This window comes from Daldinia loculata (assembly GCF_022478755.1).
Source record: "Daldinia loculata strain CBS 113971 unplaced genomic scaffold F4817scaffold_12, whole genome shotgun sequence".
NCBI classification, from domain to species: Eukaryota; Fungi; Ascomycota; class Sordariomycetes; order Xylariales; family Hypoxylaceae; genus Daldinia; species Daldinia loculata.
In genome coordinates this window covers 157,036-178,645 of record NW_026054866.1, presented here as the reverse complement: position 1 = coordinate 178,645, position 21,610 = coordinate 157,036, and the positions used below count along the sequence as shown (strand labels likewise).

Below are 21,610 nucleotides of genomic sequence, written 5' to 3'. Positions count from 1 at the left end.
CAACTACGAGTCATAAACCAATGCCAGTCAAATGCAAGACCAGGATAGTTTTCAATGTTTCTAATAACAGCAATCCATGGGAATATCTACCGGTCCGTCATTTCCGCATTGGCAACGACGACCTTCTACATCGGTAAAGTCCATAGAATGACTGATCATGTTATGGTTTAGGTATGCTGGTATGTTCGTGGGGTGCATATTAACGTTGGCAACGTTGGTTACCGTCAGCCTATAAGGATCTAATAAGCTCCCGTCTCCAAATCATCAGACGCGATCACTTTACCACGCGCGCCACCGCTGCCGAAATCTATACGCAGAGACGGTCGGGCCATCTCTTGGGTTTCTTGGCCTCCTCGGCAATCAGATATTGTGATATGAGATGTCGACTTCTAGCCCCCATGCACGCTCATGAAAATCAAACGAGAGACGAACCACACGGAACCCCTTCCAGCCAGTTATATGTAAAAGCGAAAAAATTTCAATAATGAACGAGGGAATGACCTAATGACATGTTTCAATTGTCATCATTGGTAATCTCTACCAGGTTTTGCATCAACTACACCACTGTAGGTACTCAACGACTATGCAAATAAATTATCCAAAAGAGAATTCTTTCCGAAATATGTTCCTAGGAGATATACATATTAAAGGTATATATCGGTCCTAAGGTAAAACTTTCATTTCTTATTATTATTCTATATTGGATGTCATCAATAGGACACGCTTTATTTTAGCACATTGTTGATTGTATATGACACTTTGGACTCTATAAAATGAGCTCCTAACAGTGAAGAAGATAGCCCAGCTTGAGAAACCTTCTCATCATCATACCTCCCTGTTTATTTCCGATCTCTCCCTTTGAGTCTGATTGGCCAAAACCGCTTACGTTATGCCTCAAATATACATATCTCAAGCCTTTATTGAGTCTCGATTTGCCAAAGTAAACCAGAAGCTTTACAGCAACTTCCTTAGCACATAATATGCCCTCAACTAATTTCAAGTACCTTTATGATTCAAATTTCAAGAATCCGAGGTAATATGTATAAATATAAGGTCTTCGAGAATATGATGTCTTTAGTAGCTACCATATATCTCGCAATGCTTTCTTCCACAGGTGTAGCTTTCAATAGCCGAGTCAAACTTCACCTGAGATCATTTATAAATTGTAAGTTGGTCGTAGAAACATATTGCTTTTATGGGCCATATCGTCTGTGAAAGTTTGAAAATTGATTAGAACTAATACACAAGTGAAATGAAGCGAGTTTACAAGCTGCAAGAGCCGATATAGTTCTACTTAAGAAGATCTTTTAAAACAACCTAATACTTGCTAGTTAAGCCTTCTCTCTATAAATATAGCACTGAAATAGTGAATCAAGTTATACCAAACCTAACCGCTTAACATAGTTATAATTTCCCTTTATACGAAAGCCCTTATAAGCATTGAGTAGGTGTTATGTCTCATACAGAAACTCGAGCCCCTATATCTTCATCAAATGATAGTGTGAATGAAATCTTATCAGCATATTGGAAATTAGCCATTCCATCTTCAGAAAAATATCACCTAGCCATACCGAGTGTTACCTACGGCGCATTTGTCGATGCTAGTATAGTGCCAGGTCCCTAGGGAACCCCGTGGGACAAAGTACTCCTAACGACACCAGTAATATATTCATAGCTGGGTTAATAGTTCCTCTTATTTTAGAAGAGTGATAGGTATTCTCACATCGAGTACAAAATTCAGCTATCGACTCCTCTTACCCCTAGTGTTACTACTATCCTATAGTCTTTAAAGGGAATTCTAATTTTCTAGTAATTTAACAAGTATCAACATCCAGGTAGCATAGTGGTTTTGCGTGATCTAGACTACCTTAAGTTCTGCAAATCTGGGTTCAGAACCTCTCGTCTAATGCACTACATAGGTATGTAGGAAGCTTGAGGGCACCAAGAGACTTAAGCCAAGTACAAACACTATAAACAAGTACACGTGTCTAGCATTAGGGTTTCCTCGTCCTATAGATATTAATACTAACAATTAGCCGAAACTTTACGAGGAAACACCTCCTACAGGGAGCACGACCGACCAAGCCAGAATGTCCCGAAACTCGCAGTTGACCAAACAACCACTTCAGCAACTATACAAATCTTATTATCAAACCATATCAACCAAAGTTCTCCCTACTATACAAGTAACTACACGCTATCAAAACAACTCTTACACCCACTTGATCAACATATATCTCAAATACGGAATAACAGAACAATCACATATCCAGTGTTATCCCATCAAGTCCTCTACGAAGAACTTACCAAGAAAAAAAAAACCATAGCCATCTCGGTGCAAGTCTACCTTAGGTACTCACTCACCCACACCCCCAACGTACCTAATAGATACCAAAATGACAGACCACCACCCCCTATCCAGCGACGACCTCTACAAAGTCGTCGGAATCCTTTCCCTCATCATCGTGCACACATTCCTAGTTAGCGCCTTATTCCTCGCCGCGCCATACGTCCCGGACTACAGAGGCGGTGATATCGTCGCGATATGTTCGTCCATATTTCTGCTACCTATCACCGGGTTCCTCAGCTGCACGCTACGCTTCACCGACAGCGACGACATCGGAAAAGCAGTGCAGGTGCTGTTCGCCGCGTGGGTGGGCTTCCTGGCTGCGACCTCGTTGTGGATATACACGCTTGCAACCGCCTACTGGCTCGGTGCTGCCCCAGGCATGAGTGCGAGAAAATTCGTGAGGACGCTTGCATGGACATTCGTGTGGTATTGGTTTGGTTACGTGTTTGAGTGTAGGCTTGCCTACGGTTATCATTTTGCTGAATTCGCAGCCCCTTATCTCGGTATCTGAAGTACTAGATATAGACAGACGACCGAGGTCCTGCTAGGGCTATCCTGTTTATGGACGATATTGAATAGCGGATATTTGATGGAAGAGATATGTCACAAGACGTGGCCAGTCTCTTCCTTAAGAGCGACCAGTATAAATAACCCCTAGCTAGTGGGACCGCAATGCGTATTTAGTATCTTTACTACAGCTGAACTTAGAATGATTCATGGATAAGTCGTAATGTAGAATTTCCATATTCAATGATATACGGGTAAATCGAATAGTAAGCCTTGAGCCGAACCCGTTTTGAACTATGCCTCAGATGTCGAAGCCTACACGCCTTGTACATGACGTGAAAAGTGAGCGACTCAAAATGGTCAGTGAAGAACATAATGACCCATCCCATCTAATGCGGGCAACAGACGTCGGGAAAATTAACATTACCAATTATAATCCACTTTCGATGAATCGTCTCGTAATTTATTTAAGGTAAATAGTCTCATCGCGTTCCCAGCCGGCTCGAGGTTATACCCGAAATCAAACGCCTCCCCAATAGAACCAAATCAGTCCTGACTCGCGCTGAGATCCATGCTCTTGTCCCAGAGATTCCGCAAGATGCCTGCGACGCCGTCGTCTTCCCCATCTGCGTAACTAGACCCGCTCATTCGCTCGTGGAGTCTTTCCTCATCACCCTCAAACCCAGAATTCACACCGTTTACTCGTATTGATGTCCCTTGTGACGGCGTCGTAGGTCTTGATTTCGCCCGATCCGTAAGGCTTTGGCTTAAGCCAAGACGGCTTGCGCCACCTAGGCCTGATGTTCTTTTCCCGTTTACTATTCCGTTGCTTCCGTTCTGATTAGGTATATGCTGATTCTTTTTTGCGCTAGGCAGATGCGATAACCTCGCTATTGAACGCGCGATCGGATTCTGATACCGCCTAACCACAAGGTACTCCATACCCGTACGCTCAAGTAGCTTGCCCATGCGCGGATCCCGGTTGTCGTAGCTATAACCGCTAGCTAAGGGGCCTACGCCCACGCCCACAGCCCCAACGCCGCCCACCGGTTGCGGCGGTTCGATAGATGAGCTCGCTCGTTGGAGGTTCAGTTTTTGCTGCGTCCGCGACTTTTCCGCTGGCGTAGGTTTATACGCCGTCTTTCTTGTCCGAGGAGCTAAAGCACTATCGGTCTCGTCGTCGCTTATCGAGATTCGATAGTTTTGGTTTAGGTTACCAAGTGACTGAGGTCGCCGTACACCCTCGGGACGGTGGCTCGGATTTCGTGTTGGTGGATAGAAACCCCCATTCTCGACATTTGGACCAGAGCCGGGGCCAGAGCCGGGGCCGGAACCGTTAACAAAGCGAGAAATTAACTCTTCCTGTCCACTGCCTACCACGGCGGTATTCTTAGGTGTCCCGTACAGACTCGTTTGGCCGTGGCTGAGTTGGGACTCGGGCGAGCCCGAAGGATGGCGCACGGATACGGTCTCGGTGGACATCTGGGGCGGAGCACCAGAAGAGGGCGTACGTTGTAATATTCGCGAAGTCAAATATTGGTTATGCTGGGCAGTTTCGCGACGTGGCGAGGACTCCTTTTTGTGAATTGATATATCTTCGTGGGGAGTTTGAGGTCGTGAATTATCGCGGCTGTGCGGCGCTTTTCCTTCGGTACTAACAGCCGAGCCGCGTCTTGACAAATATGGCGATGCGGATGCGCTTGCATCAACCCACTCGTCTTCTTGTTCGCTACCGAGATCGAAATGGACCTGGTTCTTTGCGCCTTTTAGCTTATTAACGTCCTTGTGGGACGAAGATCGCTTAATGCTTGTTGTGGATTTGGGTCGCTTTCCTATTTCGACGTGCGAACGGTTGCGCTTCAAACTCGGCTGCGAGGGATTCTTGTTGAGATTGGAGGATGACGGGTCTTGCTGCAGTTTAACATCTGGATTGGAGTTACGGTGTGATTGGGCGGCTATAGGCGCGCGCTCAGGAGAGGGAGAAGGGGGCCGTCGTGTCAGTTTAGAATTGGATTTATGTAAGGTTTTAGACGATGGTACGCGAGGGTGAAAGCGTCCAGTAGCTCCTACAACGTGTTTTTGGGGTTTGGATCGGTGGTGTTGTTGGTGGGATGCATGGTCGCTGACTTGAGAATCGCTGTCATGACGGTTGACGGGCGGCCTTTTTGATTGGGGGGGATTTGCGGCGGAATTGTCATTATCCTTAGCCATAGTACATGCAATTTGCTGATTCGCGCCTATGACAAAATTCCGTCTGTCAGCCAGAACTGCTCAGCTGCCCAAGTGGGCGTGGGCGTGTCCGTCGGTGTACAGCCAGACGGCCGGGGGAGGGGTGTCCGGGGATAAGGTCTCAGAGGTCTGAAATTTTTGGAGAAAAGATGGGTAAGAGTAGTAGAAGGACTGGATATTATGGCTTGGGGTATTGTCGTACACAGGTAGAATACAACGCAAGATGCGCGGGTTGTATGATGTACTGAAGTACTGTCGTTTGGTACCGTCCCTAGGTACGCCCTTACGTCGTTATATCGTTATGTACAGTCGTACTGATTGTACTGTAAACCTGGTTTGAACCTGGTTTGACAAGAGATGTGTCGGCGGGGGGATGGACGATGTGGCTTAACAGACAAGTCTTAGATATTTCTTTTTGACTGGGCTGGTCGATAATCCCAACTCGGCTGGATAACTGGATGAGGATAGCTATTACGAAATGATAGTATTAATACCGTAGGTAGGTATGTGGGATGGAAGATCAAGTAACGTGCAGTGTATGCAATGCAAGCTCTATTAAGATGGCAAGCTATGTCCGCTACCACGGTAGCTGCCAAACAATTACTGCGTAGAGGGGAGAGATGAAGACGAGTATTAGAAGTAATTGATTTGAGGGTTTGAGGGTTTGAGTGTTTGACAATTTGACGATCGGGAAAAAGAAAAAAGAATTATCTAAGATTGATGTCTACTATGTACCAGAAATAATTACGACGCACTGTTCACATCAATGTCAATGACTTTAAGTTAGATTAGAAGTTGGACCCAGTTAAGGTTCGAGCGGTTCCTAATTCCTAAACTAGAGATATCCACCTATGTACCTTAGGTAGGTACAATAGAATTCGCTTTGAGTCTAGGTAGGTCCATACCTATCCGGACCGATCATCGGATCCGGAATTGGCGTTAAGCTAAGATATGGGGTGTATCTCATATATCCAATTGTATTCCATACCTTTACTTACACCATGCAGGTTACCTCATGTATATGTAAGTAATTCCACCACGCCTCGTACGTCAGTAATATAAACTTACCGAACTACCTAGGTACCTACCTATGCAGTATCGCCTCGAAAAGCAAACGAACATCGGTATCTCAAATCACTTAGCTAAAATGGGCGCAATCAAATATATCACTATGGAGGAACATGGCTATTTTCGACGAGTGGCGGTGAATCCCCTTTCCTCGGTAGACGGGATTGGCTTTGTTTCTAAATTACCACGTGTAGTAAGTGGGAGACAAGTGGGAGACCGGCTCGCTCCGAGGGAGGTAGCTAACAACGCAACGCGGGGTTTTTTTTTTGGTTTATGAAAAGGTACAAACATGAGGACGGGACGTTGCGCACATTTTATACCCTAGGTTAGGTACTTTAGATACATACAGGGGTACGCAGTGTAAATGTTGTACTACATACATCTACTAACGCCCGTGGGGTTCGCCCCGAGAACTTCCCCGTATTTCCTCTTTCGGCTTTCCAGAATCGATTTCGTGTTTCCTCGTCAGTGTTTGAGTGTTTCCTTTCCTCTTAACAATTCACTACAAACTCGCTACACATACATAACCGGCTGAATAGAGCCTCATTTCCTATGCGATCTACATCTCATACTTCCCTAGATGTTTCGTTTAATAAGATCACGGGTATACTGGCCAGCATGCCCGTCAATATGGAACAGATTTCCAAGTTTCTCGAACGTATCTCGTCGCAGCACCGTTGCGCTCGACCCTCACCTCCGGATAATTTCAAACGACAAGTGTCAATTTCGTAGCTGTTTGTATGCGCCGTCTCTTAAAATAAAAGAGCGGTCATAGTATCACTCTTCAACATCATATCTCACATCTTAATATGTTATGTTAAATTAGCGTCAAGTTACAATCAATTTGTTGACGGAATCTTGGCAAATCGTATATCTAGACATAATACCGTCAACATGGGCTATTACGAGACCAGCTTCTACGGCTTACTTACCCTCTGTGCAGGTTTGCTTGCTTCTCAGCCCACCCGGCGGAATGAGTTGAAGAAGCTTGCCGAATCACGAAAGCAGGTATCGCGATATGATATACATCCTGAAGCAAACTGGTACAAGGCCTACGGTCTCGTTATGGGCGCTGACTGGCTTCAAGTATGTTATAAAGGAACGAGATGCTCGTGCTACCACTTCCCATTAGCTAATTTGGTACCTCTATAGGGACCATACCTGTATTCCCTGTACCGCGATGAGCATGGCGTGTCTGAACGCTTAGTATCTACTCTCTTCGCCACAGGTTTCTTATCTAGCGCCATCAGTGCATACTTCATAGGGGCCTTAGCAGACAGGCATGGCCGTAAGGCAGTCTGTATGGTATTTTGCCTCCTTTACGCCATGTCGTGCTTTTTCACCGTCATTCCGTCCATAGGATTCCTCTTTCTAGGACGTATCTTCGGTGGCATCAGCACAAGCATCCTCTTTAGTGTCTTCGATAGCTGGATGGTAACCAACTTCCGGGAACGTAAACTGGTCGAACATGGATGCGATCTATCTAGGACTTATGCTACCACTAGTATCGTCAACAGCCTTTCGGCAATTGTGAGCGGAGTTGTCAGTGAATGGCTTGTGAGGGTGACTGGTACCAAAAAGGCACCATTTCTACTCAGTTCTGTTTTACTTTGGCTGGCCCTCCAGCTCATCTGGGCTCATTGGGTACGTAATATGTCTTTCTACTAACTTGAGTCTCAAGACTAATATGCAAGCAGGTCGAAAATTTTGGTTCAAAAGCTTCCGAGTCTTCAGGCAGACCCAAGACGTCCAAGCTCTGGTCTACATTGAAACAACCATCAATCTTAGCTCTCGGCTTTGCTTCGACCATGTTCGAGGGATCTATGTATCTTTTCGTATTCTTCTGGACACCGACCATCAAGTCGGTACAGAAATCTACAGGGGAGCTTCCTTACGGCTACATCTTTTCCAGCTTCATGGCGTCATCAATGGCAGCAGCATTGATATTCAACATTGTCATGCAGAAACGGCCCTTTAAGTATTCCCGCCTTCTTATCGGAATCCTCCTAGCGGCCAATTTCTGCTTTGTTAAATTAGCCGGCCCCAAAACCGAGGATGCTACTTTCTGGCTCTTCTGCCTTTTCGAAGCTTGCGTTGGTATGTATTGGCCCTGTACCGGCTACTTGAAAGGACGTCTAGTAGACGACGACGTTCGCGCCGAGGTTTACAGTATCCTACGAATCCCGTTGAATATCTTCGTCGTCGTGGCACTATCCATTGCTGGCGACAGCCAGCATTTCGGTAAAGTGTTTTCAACATGCTCGATGTTATTAACAGCATCTTTTGGTGCAATTTGGGCAGCAAGCCTAAAAGAGGACATGCCTTAAGACAGGGTGCGGTGAGAAACATTTCAAGTCATTCGATTTCGGAGATTTATTCAAGTCAATTTGACTTTAGGGGTCAAGTTGTCTAGAGCTTGTATATATGCGCGCCTCAAACCTAAAAGTTATTGCATTTTTTTATGAAAACCATTAGCATTGGCCTACAATCGTAAGACTTATCTGAATAACCGTTTAAGGCGGGTTTACTAAGTTAGGTGGTAGATACGACTTAACATAAAGACAGTACAGCTTAAAAACTTAAGCTTACTTTCTAGCGAGATACAATTTACGTCTATTCATCCAACATTGTACTCATCAATACTTCAGATGCCACTCAGCACTAATTTCTTAAACTTGTCAGGTGCTAAAAGGTTTCAGAACGCGATTGCTTGAGCTACCATTTTATGATGCGGGAGAATGTAATTAATATTCAGGGGTAAACTTAAGCAAAAGTCAACTGTGGAAATGAAATAGGGGGATAGTTCATATCTAAGTAAAAGTCATCTTCATTTCTCTATTGTCTTCTCGTGATGTATACCTGGCTTATCCTAATCGGAAACACTTCATAGATGAGTTACGTCTTTACTTTAATAATCGTTTACTTATATCAATCTAGAGTCCCTATAGTTATGGGGGTTCCGTGGATTTTCTAGACTCGTGTATATACGTCGGGCAAGGAGACCAAAGAGCAACATAACCTGGGAAGCTGGGCCAAAAAAAACATACATCTTTGAATAACGACAAGGTCTAGGAGGAATTTCCAAGGGGTGTATTGGAGTGTATTCAAGGCATTCAGCACTCGACCCCTTTCCTGGTTAGATCAGCCAAAATATTAGAGGACTCGCTCATAGTTAAGTTATTACAGGAAAACGCGAAGCGTTCTTTGATAATTAGATGCACCTGTAAGCAGTGTATAGTATGCCATATCATCTTCTACTCGGTACAGCTCAGCCGGAGGAAATATGTCATTAGATCTCCTAGCTGGGTACTAACCTCCTTCCTCTTAGCTAGCACATATTAGGCTCTCTAGTATCACCTCTTCAACGAGAAGCACGTTTACGTTAGAATGGGGCTTGCGCTTCTTCATCTAGCGGCTCTACTTTAATGGAGAAGAGCGAGGAGTCTCGAGAGTTCATCAACAGGGTAGTTGGATTGGGCTTCTACGGTTTCAACATGGCATGATATAGATTAAAATAATTCCTGGACTAGAAATAATAATAATTCCGCATTCCCGTAATATAGTTTGGCACTCACTGCGCCGCATGAATTTACACGTAGGCTACTACATACTAATAGCACGGAATAAGTATCAATAGCCCTACCAAAAGCAACAAGACTCAATGATGTCGACACCAAGTACACCAACCGCAATACGATCCGGAGTTTCGGCCATGATCCAGAAAGAATATATCTTAGTCACCAACCTTCCACACCGCCCTCAAAGGTCCCAGTCCCAGTCCCAAGTAGCCAGCCCAAAAATGCAATACCGCTTACCTCTGCGCCAATCCCTCCCAACTCATTCCCCTCGTCCTAGGCTAGGACTCCTAGCTTACCGAACATCCCATAGGATAAATCAGCCAAGTATTCCAAGCGAATACAAGAACTTGGCGGAACTAAGTAAACCCGAATCAAACATCTAGACCGTACCCGTTTGCCTGTCTGTTCGTATTATAATCCACCCAACTATTAGCCAAGGATCGCCGTCGCGCCAGATCAATTACATGCCCAGGCATCTAAAGTAGTCAAGTCATAGCGAAGCGATTCTCGCGCCGAGACGCCCGAGCTAACCAACTTCGGGTAACCAAGCAGACAGGCAAGGCACCCCCTATCTAGGACTTCAATTTAACGATCTTGACGAAGTCCAAGCGCGGACTTACTTTGGCTGAGCTAGCTAAGGAAGGATTCACTAATATTCTAGTTAAATGTTATTAGGTTTATTTGGATTTCTAATACAGCCATGTTATTAACGTTTACAAAGGTTCCGCGAAAGAAATTTAACGTTGAAACTCGAGTTGTAACTTATCCGACAACTGATAAATCAAGTTTCAATAACATCACAAATACAGAGTATAATAATGACTGCAAAATGAACATTTATATTGTCTGTACGTCTTGGTATCATGCGTTGGATGGCTGCACAGCCATCAAGCTTGCAAGATTCCGCCCAATCCTATATATATAACTCGTCCCCAAATAACCTCAGCTTAGGTATCGTCTCTTCAACTCCATATACATGCAATTAATCGTTCCGATGACTGACCCATCCCGTTCGCCGGAGCACCACAGCAGCCGGTAGTCTGTTGGACGTCAAGCCCGGGTAATCCATGTGAACCGTAATTATAAGCAATAATTTGGATGTAAAGAAGCGGATCGTCTTTCCCGTTGTTTTCTATAAGACGTGCGGGAAGGCAATCGAGCTCTAGCTATGTGCAAAAGGATCGTTCAGAAGAAGTAAAGACGGCCGGTTCGTAGCAGTGGAAACCACAGATTACCAATTCACCAATGCCAAAAGGGCGCTATTCGCAAAATTCGACATAAGATGCATTTACAACATGAAAGCGGCCATCAGGCAGGCACCGATAGCAGCAGTGCTGAAGCCAACCTTCATAGCACCGCCAGTAGTAGGCACGCTAGCAGGAGGAGCAGTGGCAGAGGTGCTGCTGCTGCTGGAAGCAGCGGCCTCGGTATCGCTACCACTGGAAGACGCGGACTCAGAGGCAGAGGCAGAGGCGGAGGCGGTAGCGGAGGCGCTGGCAGTGGAGGTGACGGTGGCCAGAGTGCTCTTGGCAGAGATCTTGGTGGAAGTGGCCTCAGAAGAAGTCTTGGTAGATTTGGCAGTGCTGGAGGCAGAGCTGCTGGTGGTAGTCTCATCATCGCTGCCGTCACCAGTGATGACATTGATGCTCTGGTAAGAACCGTCGGAGCCGTCAGCCCAGGAGTACTTCACAGCGTTCTTAACACCGTTGCTGTAATCTTGGATGGTTAGGGACTTGTAGTGAGCGACGAAGGGAGCCTGGCTGAAGTCGGTCTTGCCACCAGCCCATTGGACGGTACCCTCAGGAGCATCGGAACGACCAGCAACCCAAGTACCAAGCTTGATCTGCATGGGGGTCTGGGGGAATCGAGTGCCTCCCTTAGCATCGGCATACTTCAACTCGCGAACCTGATTGTCATTGATAAACCAGCGGACGTAGTCCTTAGTCCAGTCGATAGAGTACTTGTAGATGTTGTCCTGGGGGTTGGCAACATCGTGGTAGGCACCACGGTCATAGGTGGTAGTATCACCCTTGCCGAAGTAGTTGGACTGGACCTGAGTCTTGTCACCACCAAGCCACTCCCAGTCGATCTCGTCAAGATCGTCGGACTGTAACACGAAGCTAGTAACTACACCGGTGCCGGGGGCAGCCTGGAGCTCAACATCGATCTTGCCGAAGAAGATGTACTTGTTGCTGGTGATAGTAGGGGCTTCAGTCTCCTTGTTGATGGTGAAGACAGCACCGTTACTGTCGTAGGTAAGCTTAGTACCATCGGCAGCCTTAAAAAGGCTGTTCTCTCCCTTGGTGAAGTCAACGGTGACAGTAGAACCTAGAGCAGGGTCATCCGGGCACTCTAATATTTGGTGTTAGCAATTAAAACGATACTCCTGGACATGATTTTGAAGCTAAAACTCACTCTTCTTAGTGGGATCGCAGGCAGTATAGGTCTGAGCTGAAACGAGCTGGGTGGCTGTCAGGACCACCGCAGCGGTAGACAAAAGCTTGGAGAACATTTTGGTCGGTGCTGAAGCGAGTGGGTATCTAGGATTGCTCAAGTCTGATCGTGAAAAGACGAGCAGAAGAGCACAGGGTTAGGGGAGACAGGAGTAGATTTATTAAAAAGTTGAGTATTAGCTGAAGGGGCCTGCTTTAACGAGAGACAGAAATTGTTTTTCAATAAAACGAAGCGGACGGGCCACGCTGCACAGTAGGTAAGACAGACAGCCGTAGAGAGGAATGTGTTGTATGGTAAACGAAGGTGTGGGAATAATAGAAGAAAGGGGGACATTTTGCAGGGAAGTGGGCGCGGCTATGATTTTATTTACAAGCCAACGACCGAGTAACCAGCTCTTTCCATTGAATATCCTTTCTCGTTCTTACTCTGTACCCGAGTCGCTGCCTATTATGGACCATTCTAGGACGCCGAGCCTGCTCGTTTGGGTAGGTAAGGCCTCTTCTTTCCCCTGTCTGGGATGGTCTAGGAAGTCCAGACTCGGTAAATCTACTAGTCCATAGGCAGTTAGAGCCGAGACTGCCCAGCAGGGAGTGCTCCAGATTTGTGGCTCTGCTGAGCCATCTGAACCAATCAACTTTCTAGAATACTGATGGTCCTAGAAAATGACAGGGGATACCCCTGGCTGCGCCCCATCATCTCGCATCGTAATAATCCCCTGTTCGTATCCTAGGGGCTATCATGGGTCACAGTACTTCGTACATAGAAAAAATAATAATACATAATATGTAATAATAAACGGGCAGATCGTATCACCCCATCGCCATCCCAAGAAAGTGACGTTGCAGCTTCTATAGCATCGCGGTTAAACAACGATCGTGACCCTTTTGCGCACATTGCTCAGATGACTAAATAAGCATAAGTGGACTTTATTAATGATATAAGTGATAAAGACAAGCAAGGGAAGTCACGTCAATGAGTAAAACGATAGATGACATATCTCGCCATCTCGTTAATCATCAATGCGTGTTGCGCATGTTAGTGTGTCCGTCCAACCGGGGATGAAGTGGATATAGGATGTTGTTGTCGCTTCGGCGAAGGTCCAGTGCTGACATTCGGCTTTTGACAAAAATCCGATGGGAATACTAAGTCAAAAGGCTATGAAACGCCGGCACTATGTACGGAACAGGCAATAGACTGTGCCGCAAGTTCTGGGCTTTCTTGAGTTTCTTGGGTAAGTTACATAGAATCTTGTCAGGAGTTGAATGGAAGATTTCTATGAAAAGAGCCATCATCATCTTGGATTAATTGATCCAGACCCAGAAAAGCAGTTGCCAATAACGCCCGAATCCATCTTCCTAAATTCCCAAATTCCTAAACCCGAGGTAACAATAGCTACCTCCCAGGACTAGGTACAGGGTAGTAAAGCCCCATATTCCCCATATTCAAACCTTTTTGTTCAATAAGTAGCAATACATCCCTCTTCCTAAAATCGACTTCAAAAGCCGTCTTCACCTCACCTTAGCCTTTACGTTATTTAAGGATGCATGTATATGGTTCTTGGCTGCGGCACGGCGCTTTCTGGAACCAACCGTTTACGGTTATACGGCAGCTATTGGGACCAGCCTAGGTTCAGCTGCAGCAGCTAATTCACGCCAAATCTCAGCCTGCATAAGGGGTCCCCCCTTCTAGCGACCACGCCCTAAAAGGTAGTAATTTATGCCAGGTACCAACGAAATGCGCGCTATGCAGGGATCATAAAGTAATAGCCTATCGCATAATTAGCTAGCAGCAGACGGTTTAGCTTGACAGCTTGACAGTTTGACAGCTTTGACAGGATGAATTGTGAGGTAATTCATCCTGCTACTTATACACTAAAAAGTATCAATCCATCATGGTTTCGTGGTGTAGTTGGTTATCACGTCAGTCTAACACACTGAAGGTCTCCAGTTCGAGCCTGGACGAAATCAAATATTTCTTTTTTCGTAGATCTTAACTTGGATCATCTTTTTGCATTTTCGACATGTTTGTTTCGCATTCGCAATTTACAACCCGAGTACAGTTTTGTTGGTTTTCGGATCAACGAGGCATACGGATTAGTACTTTTGTAATTCGTAATTCCCACGTGAAATTGTTAGTATGTGATACCCGAAACCATATCAACCAATTGTTGTTTTTGGCATCTTTTTGACGAGAACCCCTCCAGACCGCCAAGCAACGCCAAGCAACGCCACAAACAGACCGAGAACCGATCGGTCGTGCGTTAAAGATGGGTTAAAGATGGCGCATGCAGCCCTGCGACTGTGCGACTATGCTGCTGTGCTGTGCTACCTATGATATCGATCCGACACTATGGTCGAAACAGGCCCGATTGTGTCAATCAATCCACCGATTCCCTCTCCATACTTCCGTCAGGACTGCGCGACAATTCCGAAACCTGACCTGGAGTCGACGACGCACAGCCCCTTATTATTCACTATTATAGTGTACACAACGCAGGAATTCCTATCTTCAGATTTTCGATTTGTAAAAATAAAAAATAAATTTCGCACTTGTCTAAGACTAAGATGCATAGATGCGCTGACATGCATAGGCGGTCGCCGAATAACGAACAGACAAGAAGCCGCCCACGTCGCAAGATGGTACGGTAAGCAACTATTTGATGCCGCCGGGGTAAGCTTCGTATTCCGTGTTCATATGACCGAATCTGGCTGAACACGGTCTCGGGGGTTCCGCGATCACGAGGGGCTTAGACGGAGGGAACAAAAGAAGCAAAGAATGAAAATGAAAAAGGCTCGGTTTAGGTACATACTGTAGGTAATTAGTCATTTGCATACTACGTAGCAGCAAGCGTACCTGCCTCCTAAGGTACCTAAGACGGGAAAGCGGGTAGAGCTATGGTTATTAACTCTAAATTTAACTTTTTCGTCATCCTTCTTTCCTACCAGCCTCCACACTTCACACTTCTTTACACATTCCTTCACGGCCACCCAACTTCGTTGTTGAAGCCCAAATAACTCCGCCTCGGTTATGGATCTCTTTACTTCGATCTCCCCACGAAATACTACAAGGCTATACTACGTCTATGTGTTATACGGTATCCGCAAATCTTTCTTGAATATTCTTCTTAAGATACTCTCTTCGATTGTGCAAGTCAAATAGCTTTTCGGTTATGACTGCTTTTACACGTGGCGTAACTCGTGTCATTGGTATAGTAGTAATGATCCATGAGGCTCTAACCAGCTCGTATTTTATTCGCTTTCATAGTATGGCATTACTACATATGCGCAATACACGATACGATATAGAGAGTATCGTAGAATACTTGGTTATAAGGTATATTAGGTATCTCATGTCACTTCTAAAGCAAGATTGAATTAGTCTCCGATAAGTATTGAGAGTCCGTCTCACACAACTATCAACTGTCTGAAACCACGAATAAAGCATTAATACCTAAGGTATATTGCGAGGAAGCTTGGGCGACCAAAAATAAGAATATGGAGTAATAAATGTTGATAGCATAAAACCTAGTCAGACGCACGTTCCTTTACCCTGACTGATGATATGGTAGGAAACCAGCAATGGCCAAGAATACAAACTCGTGTTACCCAAGTCACGAATATAGCTCGGGCTTGGTAAATATCATCCATAAAGCCTCATCTTAACTATTACACTCATTCATTGGTCGCTCGCGTTGCGCGAAACCCCTCACAAATTATATCTCGATCTAGGCGGCATGTCTGTCAGCTGTGCAGATCAGTGTAACTACCTCCTAAGCATTAGGTACACTACAACACACGCTGCTCCGATGAAATGTCTATTGCGGAGGAACAGTCCGAAGAGGTCGGCGCCATGCATCAATCATGAACTACTGACCCCTTTCCAACCCATTCACTTCAAGTCCCATGATAGTAATCACCTGCCATGAGAGCAGGATGATAAGACTCCTTTGATGAGGATGTTCCTCTCGCATCGTACCGGCGCCCGTTATCTCAGTCATTGTCTCAGATATGATACATGAAGTGTCAATTCGATATGCTTGATTTTAATTCAATAAAGTTTCGAATCTGTGTTAAACTTGCAGTTGTTCTTGAAAATAGGTACTTATGGAAGATTAACTAATTCTCGCTATTTTTACTTACTCGGATCGCAATGTTTCAGTATATTTCATAAGTATATCGACGCCCGCATGATTATAAGACAACGTGATAATAAACGCTAGAAACGGGATGCGCGTAAATGATGTTATTGTAGGAACCATGCCTCCTTCTGGTTTAGCTCTCGTAGATTCATCTTCTGGGCTTGGTATTACTATCTGCAGTTCATGATCAACCCCCTTTAAGGAAGACCACCCTTTAATAAACCCTGGTATGCTATGCTTCAGACTCTCGTTATTAGATGCCCGGAAGCCTATGCTCTCAAAGGTAATGCGTATGGTTCTGTTGATCGTACCTAACCTCAAGGCCATATGAAGCTGATAGCAACTCTCGGGCTATTCGGTGCGGCGATTTTAGCTGTGGAAGCGAGGTCTGTCCATTTACCACCAGGTGAACCATTTAAGATGTAATCTAATGTCAACAGTCCCGAGATAGATATAACCGTCCCTCGCCTTCCCAAGCAGAATAACTACCCACCAAGCGGGCCTCAGCTGTCAGCTAATCCTCCCGGAAACAAGTCATATGAATATATAATCGTAGGTTCTGGCGCCGGGGGCTCTCCCCTTGCAGCCCGGTTGGCACTCGCCGGTCACAGTGGCATGTGTATACCGTCATCTAGCTCCTTTCCTCTCCATCTCCATCTTGAGATAGGTAAGAGTGCCCTTTCGAGATCTTCCTATGAGCTACTAGCCCCGGTCCTCGACATGTCTAAAACATAACCAATCGCTAAATCATGCCATAGTTCTGCTGATCGACGCCGGTGGCGACCACGGCAGGTTACGCGAGGTCGAGATCCCAAGTCTTTATATCGGGGCATCGGAAAGGACCGAGCTGAGCTGGGGTATCTTCACTCGACACTATGAAGATGATGCGCAGACCAAGAGAGATAGAAAGTTGACGTACCTCGCACCAGATGGGGACTATTACAGTGGTGTGAACCCCCCGGAAGGCTCTGAGATACTCGGGAACTACTACCCTCGCGTCGGTGGATTAGGGGGCTGTACTCAACATCTAGCTCTGGTGCCCCTTGCGCCGGCGAGAAACGACTGGGACTATATCAAGAACCTGAGGAGTGATCAGAACTGGGACGCAGAGAATGAGACGTTATTTCAAGAAATTGGAAAAGAATCAATACCTGTCCCCTAGTGATGATACCACCAAGGCCCATGGATTCAACGGCTGGTTCCCGACAACCATCGAACCTCTGGCCCTATACACCAGCGATTTGAATTTCGTCTCCATTATCCTCCCGGCCGCCTCTGCAATGGGTATCCAGACAGATAGTACCCTCAGCTACATTCGAAACTCCATCAGGGGCAACAGCATTGCCGGGAAAGTGTGTGCACAACATGCGCAAGAGGCTTTAGCAAATTGACATCCTCAACGCAGGTATTACCACCGAGGATCGCGTAGAAAATCGCAGATCGTCTTGATAAGGTGGGTGTCTTTTATTTACCTCCACCCCAACTCACCCCCTCAAGCCAGTCCCACAGCGTACGCGTACACATACGCATGCGCACACGCACTACATCTGTCTTACGCAAACTCCACAGTATTAACTAGACGATAGCTCCTGGTCTCCAGACCCCGACAGCACCTCGGTGCTCAGCCGCGTCCCCTTATCTATTAGTTCCCCTGAGTAGAAGCGCTCGACGCCACGGAATTGGATCTACGACATAGCCACGGCTAAGAACGCTGATGGCTCGAAGAAGTATCCCTTAGACATTCCATTGTATACTCTCGTTACGAAGGTGAACGTCGATACTACGGGCGATAAGCCCAAGGCTGTTGGCGTCGACTACCTGTATGGCGAAGCTCTGTACCGGGCCGATCCCCGATCCAGTCCCACCGGAAAATCCGGTACCCCCGGATCTGTCTCGGCGACTCGCGAGGTCATCGTCTCAGGGGGGGCTTTCAACACGCCACAGATCTTGAAACTCTCTAGCATCGGTCCGCCGCGGAGCTAGAAAAATTCGGTATCCCGGTTATCAAGGATCTTCCCGGCGTCGGCGGTAACCTACAGGACCGATATGAAACCGGTGTAACAGTCTCATCGTCGAGTAACTTCACTCTCTTCAAAAACTGCACATTCATCACAACAGACGACGACCCATGCTACGAAACATGGGCGCAGCCAAGTCCCGACCCCTTAGCACACGGCTCATACGCTACCGACGGCATCTCCATGGGCATGTTTCTGCGATCATCGACTGCTGGCCCCGATCAGGACCTATGGGTTGGGTAGGGAGCGTCCCGGGTCTGTATCAGGGGTACTTCCCGGGCATGGGCAGCACGGTGATCACGCCGGCCGAGAAGAACTACTTCACGTGGCTGGTACTCAAGGCGCACTCGCGCAACAACGCCGGCACCGTAAACCTGACTAGTGCTGACCCCCGCGACACGCCGCGTATCACGTTCCGCAACTTCGGCGAGGGTGACTCGTCTCGCGCGGCGGACGCAGATAAGGATTTGCAGGCTGTGGTGGTATGCAGCACTGCGTTTTCTCTCTCCCTTCCCCTTCCCTTTGCCACATTACTCGGCCTGTCTCGGGAACTAGTGCTTCAATCAGTCAGTCAGTCAATCAACATTACTGAGGAGCTACTACCGAGACATGCATACCCAACCTCTTAGACCACTATCTTACCTGCCGAAAGAAGAAACTGCTAACTGCTGTTGTTGTAGGACGGCATGCGTCTAGCGATCCAAGTCTTCGACACCCTCGAACCGCTCGAGACCGGCGAGTCGTTCGAGCGCGTGTGGCCGCCTGCTGAGATACAGCCGGACGAGGACTTGAAGCAGTGGGCGCGTGATGAGGCATGGGGTCATCATGCTTCGTGTACTTGTCCGATCGGTGCGGATGACGACCCCTTGGCTGTTTTAGATGGCCAATTTCCTGTTCGTGGAGTAGATGGGTTGAGAGTCGTGGATGCGTCGGTGTTCCCGAAGATCTCGTAAGTCTTCGTTCTTATGTGCGTATGTGTATGTGTAAAGCTAATCTCAATTGATATAGGGGATTGTTTCCTGTGGTGGGGATTTATATGTTGGTTGAAAAGGCGGCTGATGATATCCTCGTAGATGTAAGATAAAGGGTTGTATATTTATTTACCATATATACCTCTGGATTAGATGTCACAAGATCTGTGGCACTTTGTCATTGTTCCTGTTTAGTTCGTGTACATATACAGATATCCTGACTTACGAAGAATATATTCCATCCGAGACAACAATAGTTACCCTGCTGCATTAGATTCACCTTTATACAATCCCACAATCCTCTTACCAACCGACTCCCCGGAGAGATACGCGCCAGCAACAGTACCAGACTCCTCGAAAGGGGCTGCGTGTTCGCCACAGAACCACAGTCCGCGGTCAACGCATCCTTGCCGGATCGCAAGGATATCCTGATCCGCCTCTTCAACGCCGACCTGGAAATTGCAGTAGCTCGCGTTGCCGCACAGGTCGTCCTTAAACCATTCGGTGGCTAGGATTGCTTTTGGAACGCAGACCTCACTCGCAACGTCGTAGCCGGGAAGCCGTGAGTAGTAGGGCTGGAAGAAGTCCCTCAGGAAGGCAAACTTCTCGGCTTTTGGCTGCCCGTGAATCGCGTTGACGATGTAGCGCGAGCAGTCGCCGTATATGTAGAAGAGGATGGTAGGGTGTTTGTTGGGCGCGGCGAGAGCGGCTAGGTTCCAGATCTCCTGGGGCCAGCCCTGTGGGTTGGTGTCGTGTGCATACAATGGTGTAAGCCAGTTTGTATAGGCAGGAAATAAGTCAGCCGGCGTATCTGAGATCCAAAACGCGGAAGGAAACGTAATGAAGACTTTCTCAAGTTGTGACAGCTTCAGATTGTGGAAGGCGGAACTCAATATTGACGGCAGAGCGGGCTCGAAGCAGCTCATGTTTTTCTGGAGCCATCCTAGCGGTGTCGCCATCACTACCTGATCAAACTTGTACTCATTCCCGTTCTCTATTCCCAGAATGATCTTCTGAGATTTATCGTGATGTGAAGTATTAACTGATATAACTTTGGCATTGAGTATGACCTCAGCCTGTTCAGTTGCTGCCTTCGCGATTCTGTTTAAAATCGCAGAGTAGTTCGACTCGACGAAGACTTCTTCTATTATCTTGTTAGATTTTAGTGATATGTGTGTCTTTCATGTAACCTTACCACCGCCACAACATTCTTCCATCCAAGCGAATCTTAGACTCTGTTTCCAGACAGGCTCGCCAACGTAGGCACCCCACATCTCACTCATTTGGATGAGGACTTGTCGGTCTTCTTCATCTTCCAGCTCCTCTGCTGCTCTCTTGCTGATGAAATCGTATAGAGACTCTTCTCGTGGAATGCTCTTCCCCCTATCCTTCTCCCGAGCTGCCTCACTAGTCTTGAACGCTTTTTCGATTATCTCCCACAAGAGAGTTGAAAGCCTCTCAGACTTTTCCTCTGGCACTTTATTGCCTGACGAGTCATAGATGAGTTGCTTCCCGTTCCAATGGTGAAGAGGCGTCTGAGTCTCGACTGCAAGCTTTAGGATTGGGTGTACGTCGCCGCTGTCCCAGGTGTGAATCCAGTTTGGGCCACTATACTTCGACAATGAGAAAATCGTTTCAGTAAACGTCTTTTTGAAGGGCACTAGGATGCATGGTTTAATCACATGTCAACAGTGTAGCCCAACTCATCTGATTGGCATATCTGAATAGACTCGTTTAGCTTTTACTCTAGTAGCTGTAAGGGATTCACTCACTCTCCCACCGATTCTATTCCTGGCCTCGAGAATGGTTACCTTGAAGCCGTGAGATAAGAGGATATCTGCGCATCGAAGTCCGGAGACACCCGCACCCACGATACCTATATGCGGTTTATCGCCGTTTCGGCTTTCCATGGCTGAGCGCGATTTGCTAACCTGTTATCTGTTGGCCTAAACTGAATTATAAGTCTTCAGGCCTAGTGTCCCCTAAGTAAGGTATTCTCAATCATGAATATAAAAAAAGGAGTATTCGATAAACAAATTCATGACAGAGGCAATTATCCCGCATAGTTATGGATGTAAATACTCATTATCGATGAAAGCAGGCATTAAACATGGAGTCACTAAAGCAGCTTGCAAGGCAGATAGATTGTGCCGAGTCTACGCGTGAATGGGCCTACAGGATTAAAAACGCTGGCGCTTATTTGAACTCTGCGGTAGGTCGTGAACGCCACCAATTCTCGGCTAGAATTCAGCTCCCGTATTTTAGATCAGACGCTACAGCTCACTCGAATACTCTAA

At 46.6% G+C, this 21,610-nt stretch overlaps 7 protein-coding genes and 1 non-coding gene across 8 annotated transcripts; 5 read left to right on the top strand and 3 right to left on the bottom strand.

The window, feature by feature from the left end:
* The first annotated feature begins 2,035 nt into the window (after positions 1–2,035).
* F4817DRAFT_33454 (uncharacterized protein) lies at positions 2,036–3,093 on the top strand. Its single transcript, XM_049302911.1, has one exon. It carries the CDS (start codon positions 2,397–2,399, stop codon positions 2,859–2,861), a length of 465 nt encoding a protein of 154 aa, XP_049161035.1. The 5' UTR covers positions 2,036–2,396; the 3' UTR covers positions 2,862–3,093.
* Positions 3,094–5,365, bottom strand: F4817DRAFT_33453 (uncharacterized protein). Its single transcript, XM_049302909.1, has 2 exons — positions 3,285–5,365; positions 3,094–3,207 (listed from the first exon to the last, which is right to left on the bottom strand). The coding sequence occupies exon 1, from the start codon at positions 5,066–5,068 to the stop codon at positions 3,404–3,406; it is 1,665 nt and encodes a 554-aa protein (XP_049161034.1). The 5' UTR covers positions 5,069–5,365; the 3' UTR covers positions 3,094–3,207; positions 3,285–3,403.
* A 1,224-nt stretch (positions 5,366–6,589) lies between these two features.
* F4817DRAFT_331283 (DUF791-domain-containing protein) lies at positions 6,590–8,963 on the top strand. Its single transcript, XM_049302489.1, has 3 exons — positions 6,590–7,240; positions 7,307–7,798; positions 7,852–8,963. The coding sequence occupies exons 1-3, from the start codon at positions 7,049–7,051 to the stop codon at positions 8,479–8,481; spliced, it is 1,314 nt and encodes a 437-aa protein (XP_049161033.1). The 5' UTR covers positions 6,590–7,048; the 3' UTR covers positions 8,482–8,963.
* A 1,875-nt stretch (positions 8,964–10,838) lies between these two features.
* Positions 10,839–12,355, bottom strand: F4817DRAFT_33407 (glycoside hydrolase family 16 protein). Its single transcript, XM_049302851.1, has 2 exons — positions 12,148–12,355; positions 10,839–12,084 (listed from the first exon to the last, which is right to left on the bottom strand). Exons 1-2 carry the CDS (start codon positions 12,242–12,244, stop codon positions 11,021–11,023), a joined length of 1,161 nt encoding a protein of 386 aa, XP_049161032.1. The 5' UTR covers positions 12,245–12,355; the 3' UTR covers positions 10,839–11,020.
* A 1,724-nt stretch (positions 12,356–14,079) lies between these two features.
* On the top strand, positions 14,080–14,153 carry F4817DRAFT_t54. The gene has a single exon. It is a non-coding gene; the product is annotated as a tRNA-Val (tRNA).
* Positions 14,154–15,116: 963 nt separating this feature from the next.
* F4817DRAFT_331279 (uncharacterized protein) lies at positions 15,117–16,179 on the top strand. The gene is made up of 2 exons (XM_049302488.1): positions 15,117–15,519; positions 15,755–16,179. Exons 1-2 carry the CDS (start codon positions 15,356–15,358, stop codon positions 15,846–15,848), a joined length of 258 nt encoding a protein of 85 aa, XP_049161031.1. The 5' UTR covers positions 15,117–15,355; the 3' UTR covers positions 15,849–16,179.
* Positions 16,180–16,651: 472 nt separating this feature from the next.
* Positions 16,652–19,295, top strand: F4817DRAFT_357400 (choline dehydrogenase; the record flags this gene model as incomplete). Its single annotated transcript, XM_049305917.1, has 9 exons — positions 16,652–16,710; positions 16,765–16,937; positions 17,083–17,443; positions 17,487–17,678; positions 17,911–17,953; positions 17,984–18,232; positions 18,286–18,576; positions 18,609–18,824; positions 19,023–19,295. The coding sequence occupies 9 exons, from the start codon at positions 16,652–16,654 to the stop codon at positions 19,293–19,295; spliced, it is 1,857 nt and encodes a 618-aa protein (XP_049161030.1).
* F4817DRAFT_33273 (FAD/NAD(P)-binding domain-containing protein) lies at positions 19,271–21,473 on the bottom strand. Its single transcript, XM_049302682.1, has 4 exons — positions 21,086–21,473; positions 20,996–21,033; positions 20,509–20,921; positions 19,271–20,457 (listed from the first exon to the last, which is right to left on the bottom strand). The coding sequence occupies exons 1-4, from the start codon at positions 21,221–21,223 to the stop codon at positions 19,571–19,573; spliced, it is 1,476 nt and encodes a 491-aa protein (XP_049161029.1). The 5' UTR covers positions 21,224–21,473; the 3' UTR covers positions 19,271–19,570.
* Positions 21,474–21,610: the final 137 nt, after the last annotated feature.

Excerpts from the sequence above, each read along its gene's own strand:
- F4817DRAFT_33407 (XM_049302851.1), bottom strand. The coding sequence starts at position 12,244 with ATGTTCTCCAAGCTTTTGTCTACCGCTGCGGTGGTCCTGACAGCCACC. Across the intron at positions 12,085-12,147 it reads CTGCGATCCCACTAAGAAGA|AGTGCCCGGATGACCCTGCT; the intron begins GTGAGTTTTAGC and ends ACCAAATATTAG.
- F4817DRAFT_33273 (XM_049302682.1), bottom strand. The coding sequence starts at position 21,223 with ATGGAAAGCCGAAACGGCGATAAACCGCATATAGGTATCGTGGGTGCG. Across the intron at positions 21,034-21,085 it reads GGAATAGAATCGGTGGGAGA|ATATGCCAATCAGATGAGTT; the intron begins GTGAGTGAATCC and ends GAGTCTATTCAG. Across the intron at positions 20,458-20,508 it reads GGAAGAATGTTGTGGCGGTG|AAGAAGTCTTCGTCGAGTCG; the intron begins GTAAGGTTACAT and ends ACAAGATAATAG.
- F4817DRAFT_331279 (XM_049302488.1), top strand. The coding sequence starts at position 15,356 with ATGACTGCTTTTACACGTGGCGTAACTCGTGTCATTGGTATAGTAGTA. Across the intron at positions 15,520-15,754 it reads GTAGAATACTTGGTTATAAG|GAAACCAGCAATGGCCAAGA; the intron begins GTATATTAGGTA and ends ATGATATGGTAG.
- F4817DRAFT_331283 (XM_049302489.1), top strand. The coding sequence starts at position 7,049 with ATGGGCTATTACGAGACCAGCTTCTACGGCTTACTTACCCTCTGTGCA. Across the intron at positions 7,241-7,306 it reads TGGGCGCTGACTGGCTTCAA|GGACCATACCTGTATTCCCT; the intron begins GTATGTTATAAA and ends GTACCTCTATAG. Across the intron at positions 7,799-7,851 it reads AGCTCATCTGGGCTCATTGG|GTCGAAAATTTTGGTTCAAA; the intron begins GTACGTAATATG and ends ATATGCAAGCAG.
- F4817DRAFT_33453 (XM_049302909.1), bottom strand. The coding sequence starts at position 5,068 with ATGGCTAAGGATAATGACAATTCCGCCGCAAATCCCCCCCAATCAAAA.
- F4817DRAFT_33454 (XM_049302911.1), top strand. The coding sequence starts at position 2,397 with ATGACAGACCACCACCCCCTATCCAGCGACGACCTCTACAAAGTCGTC.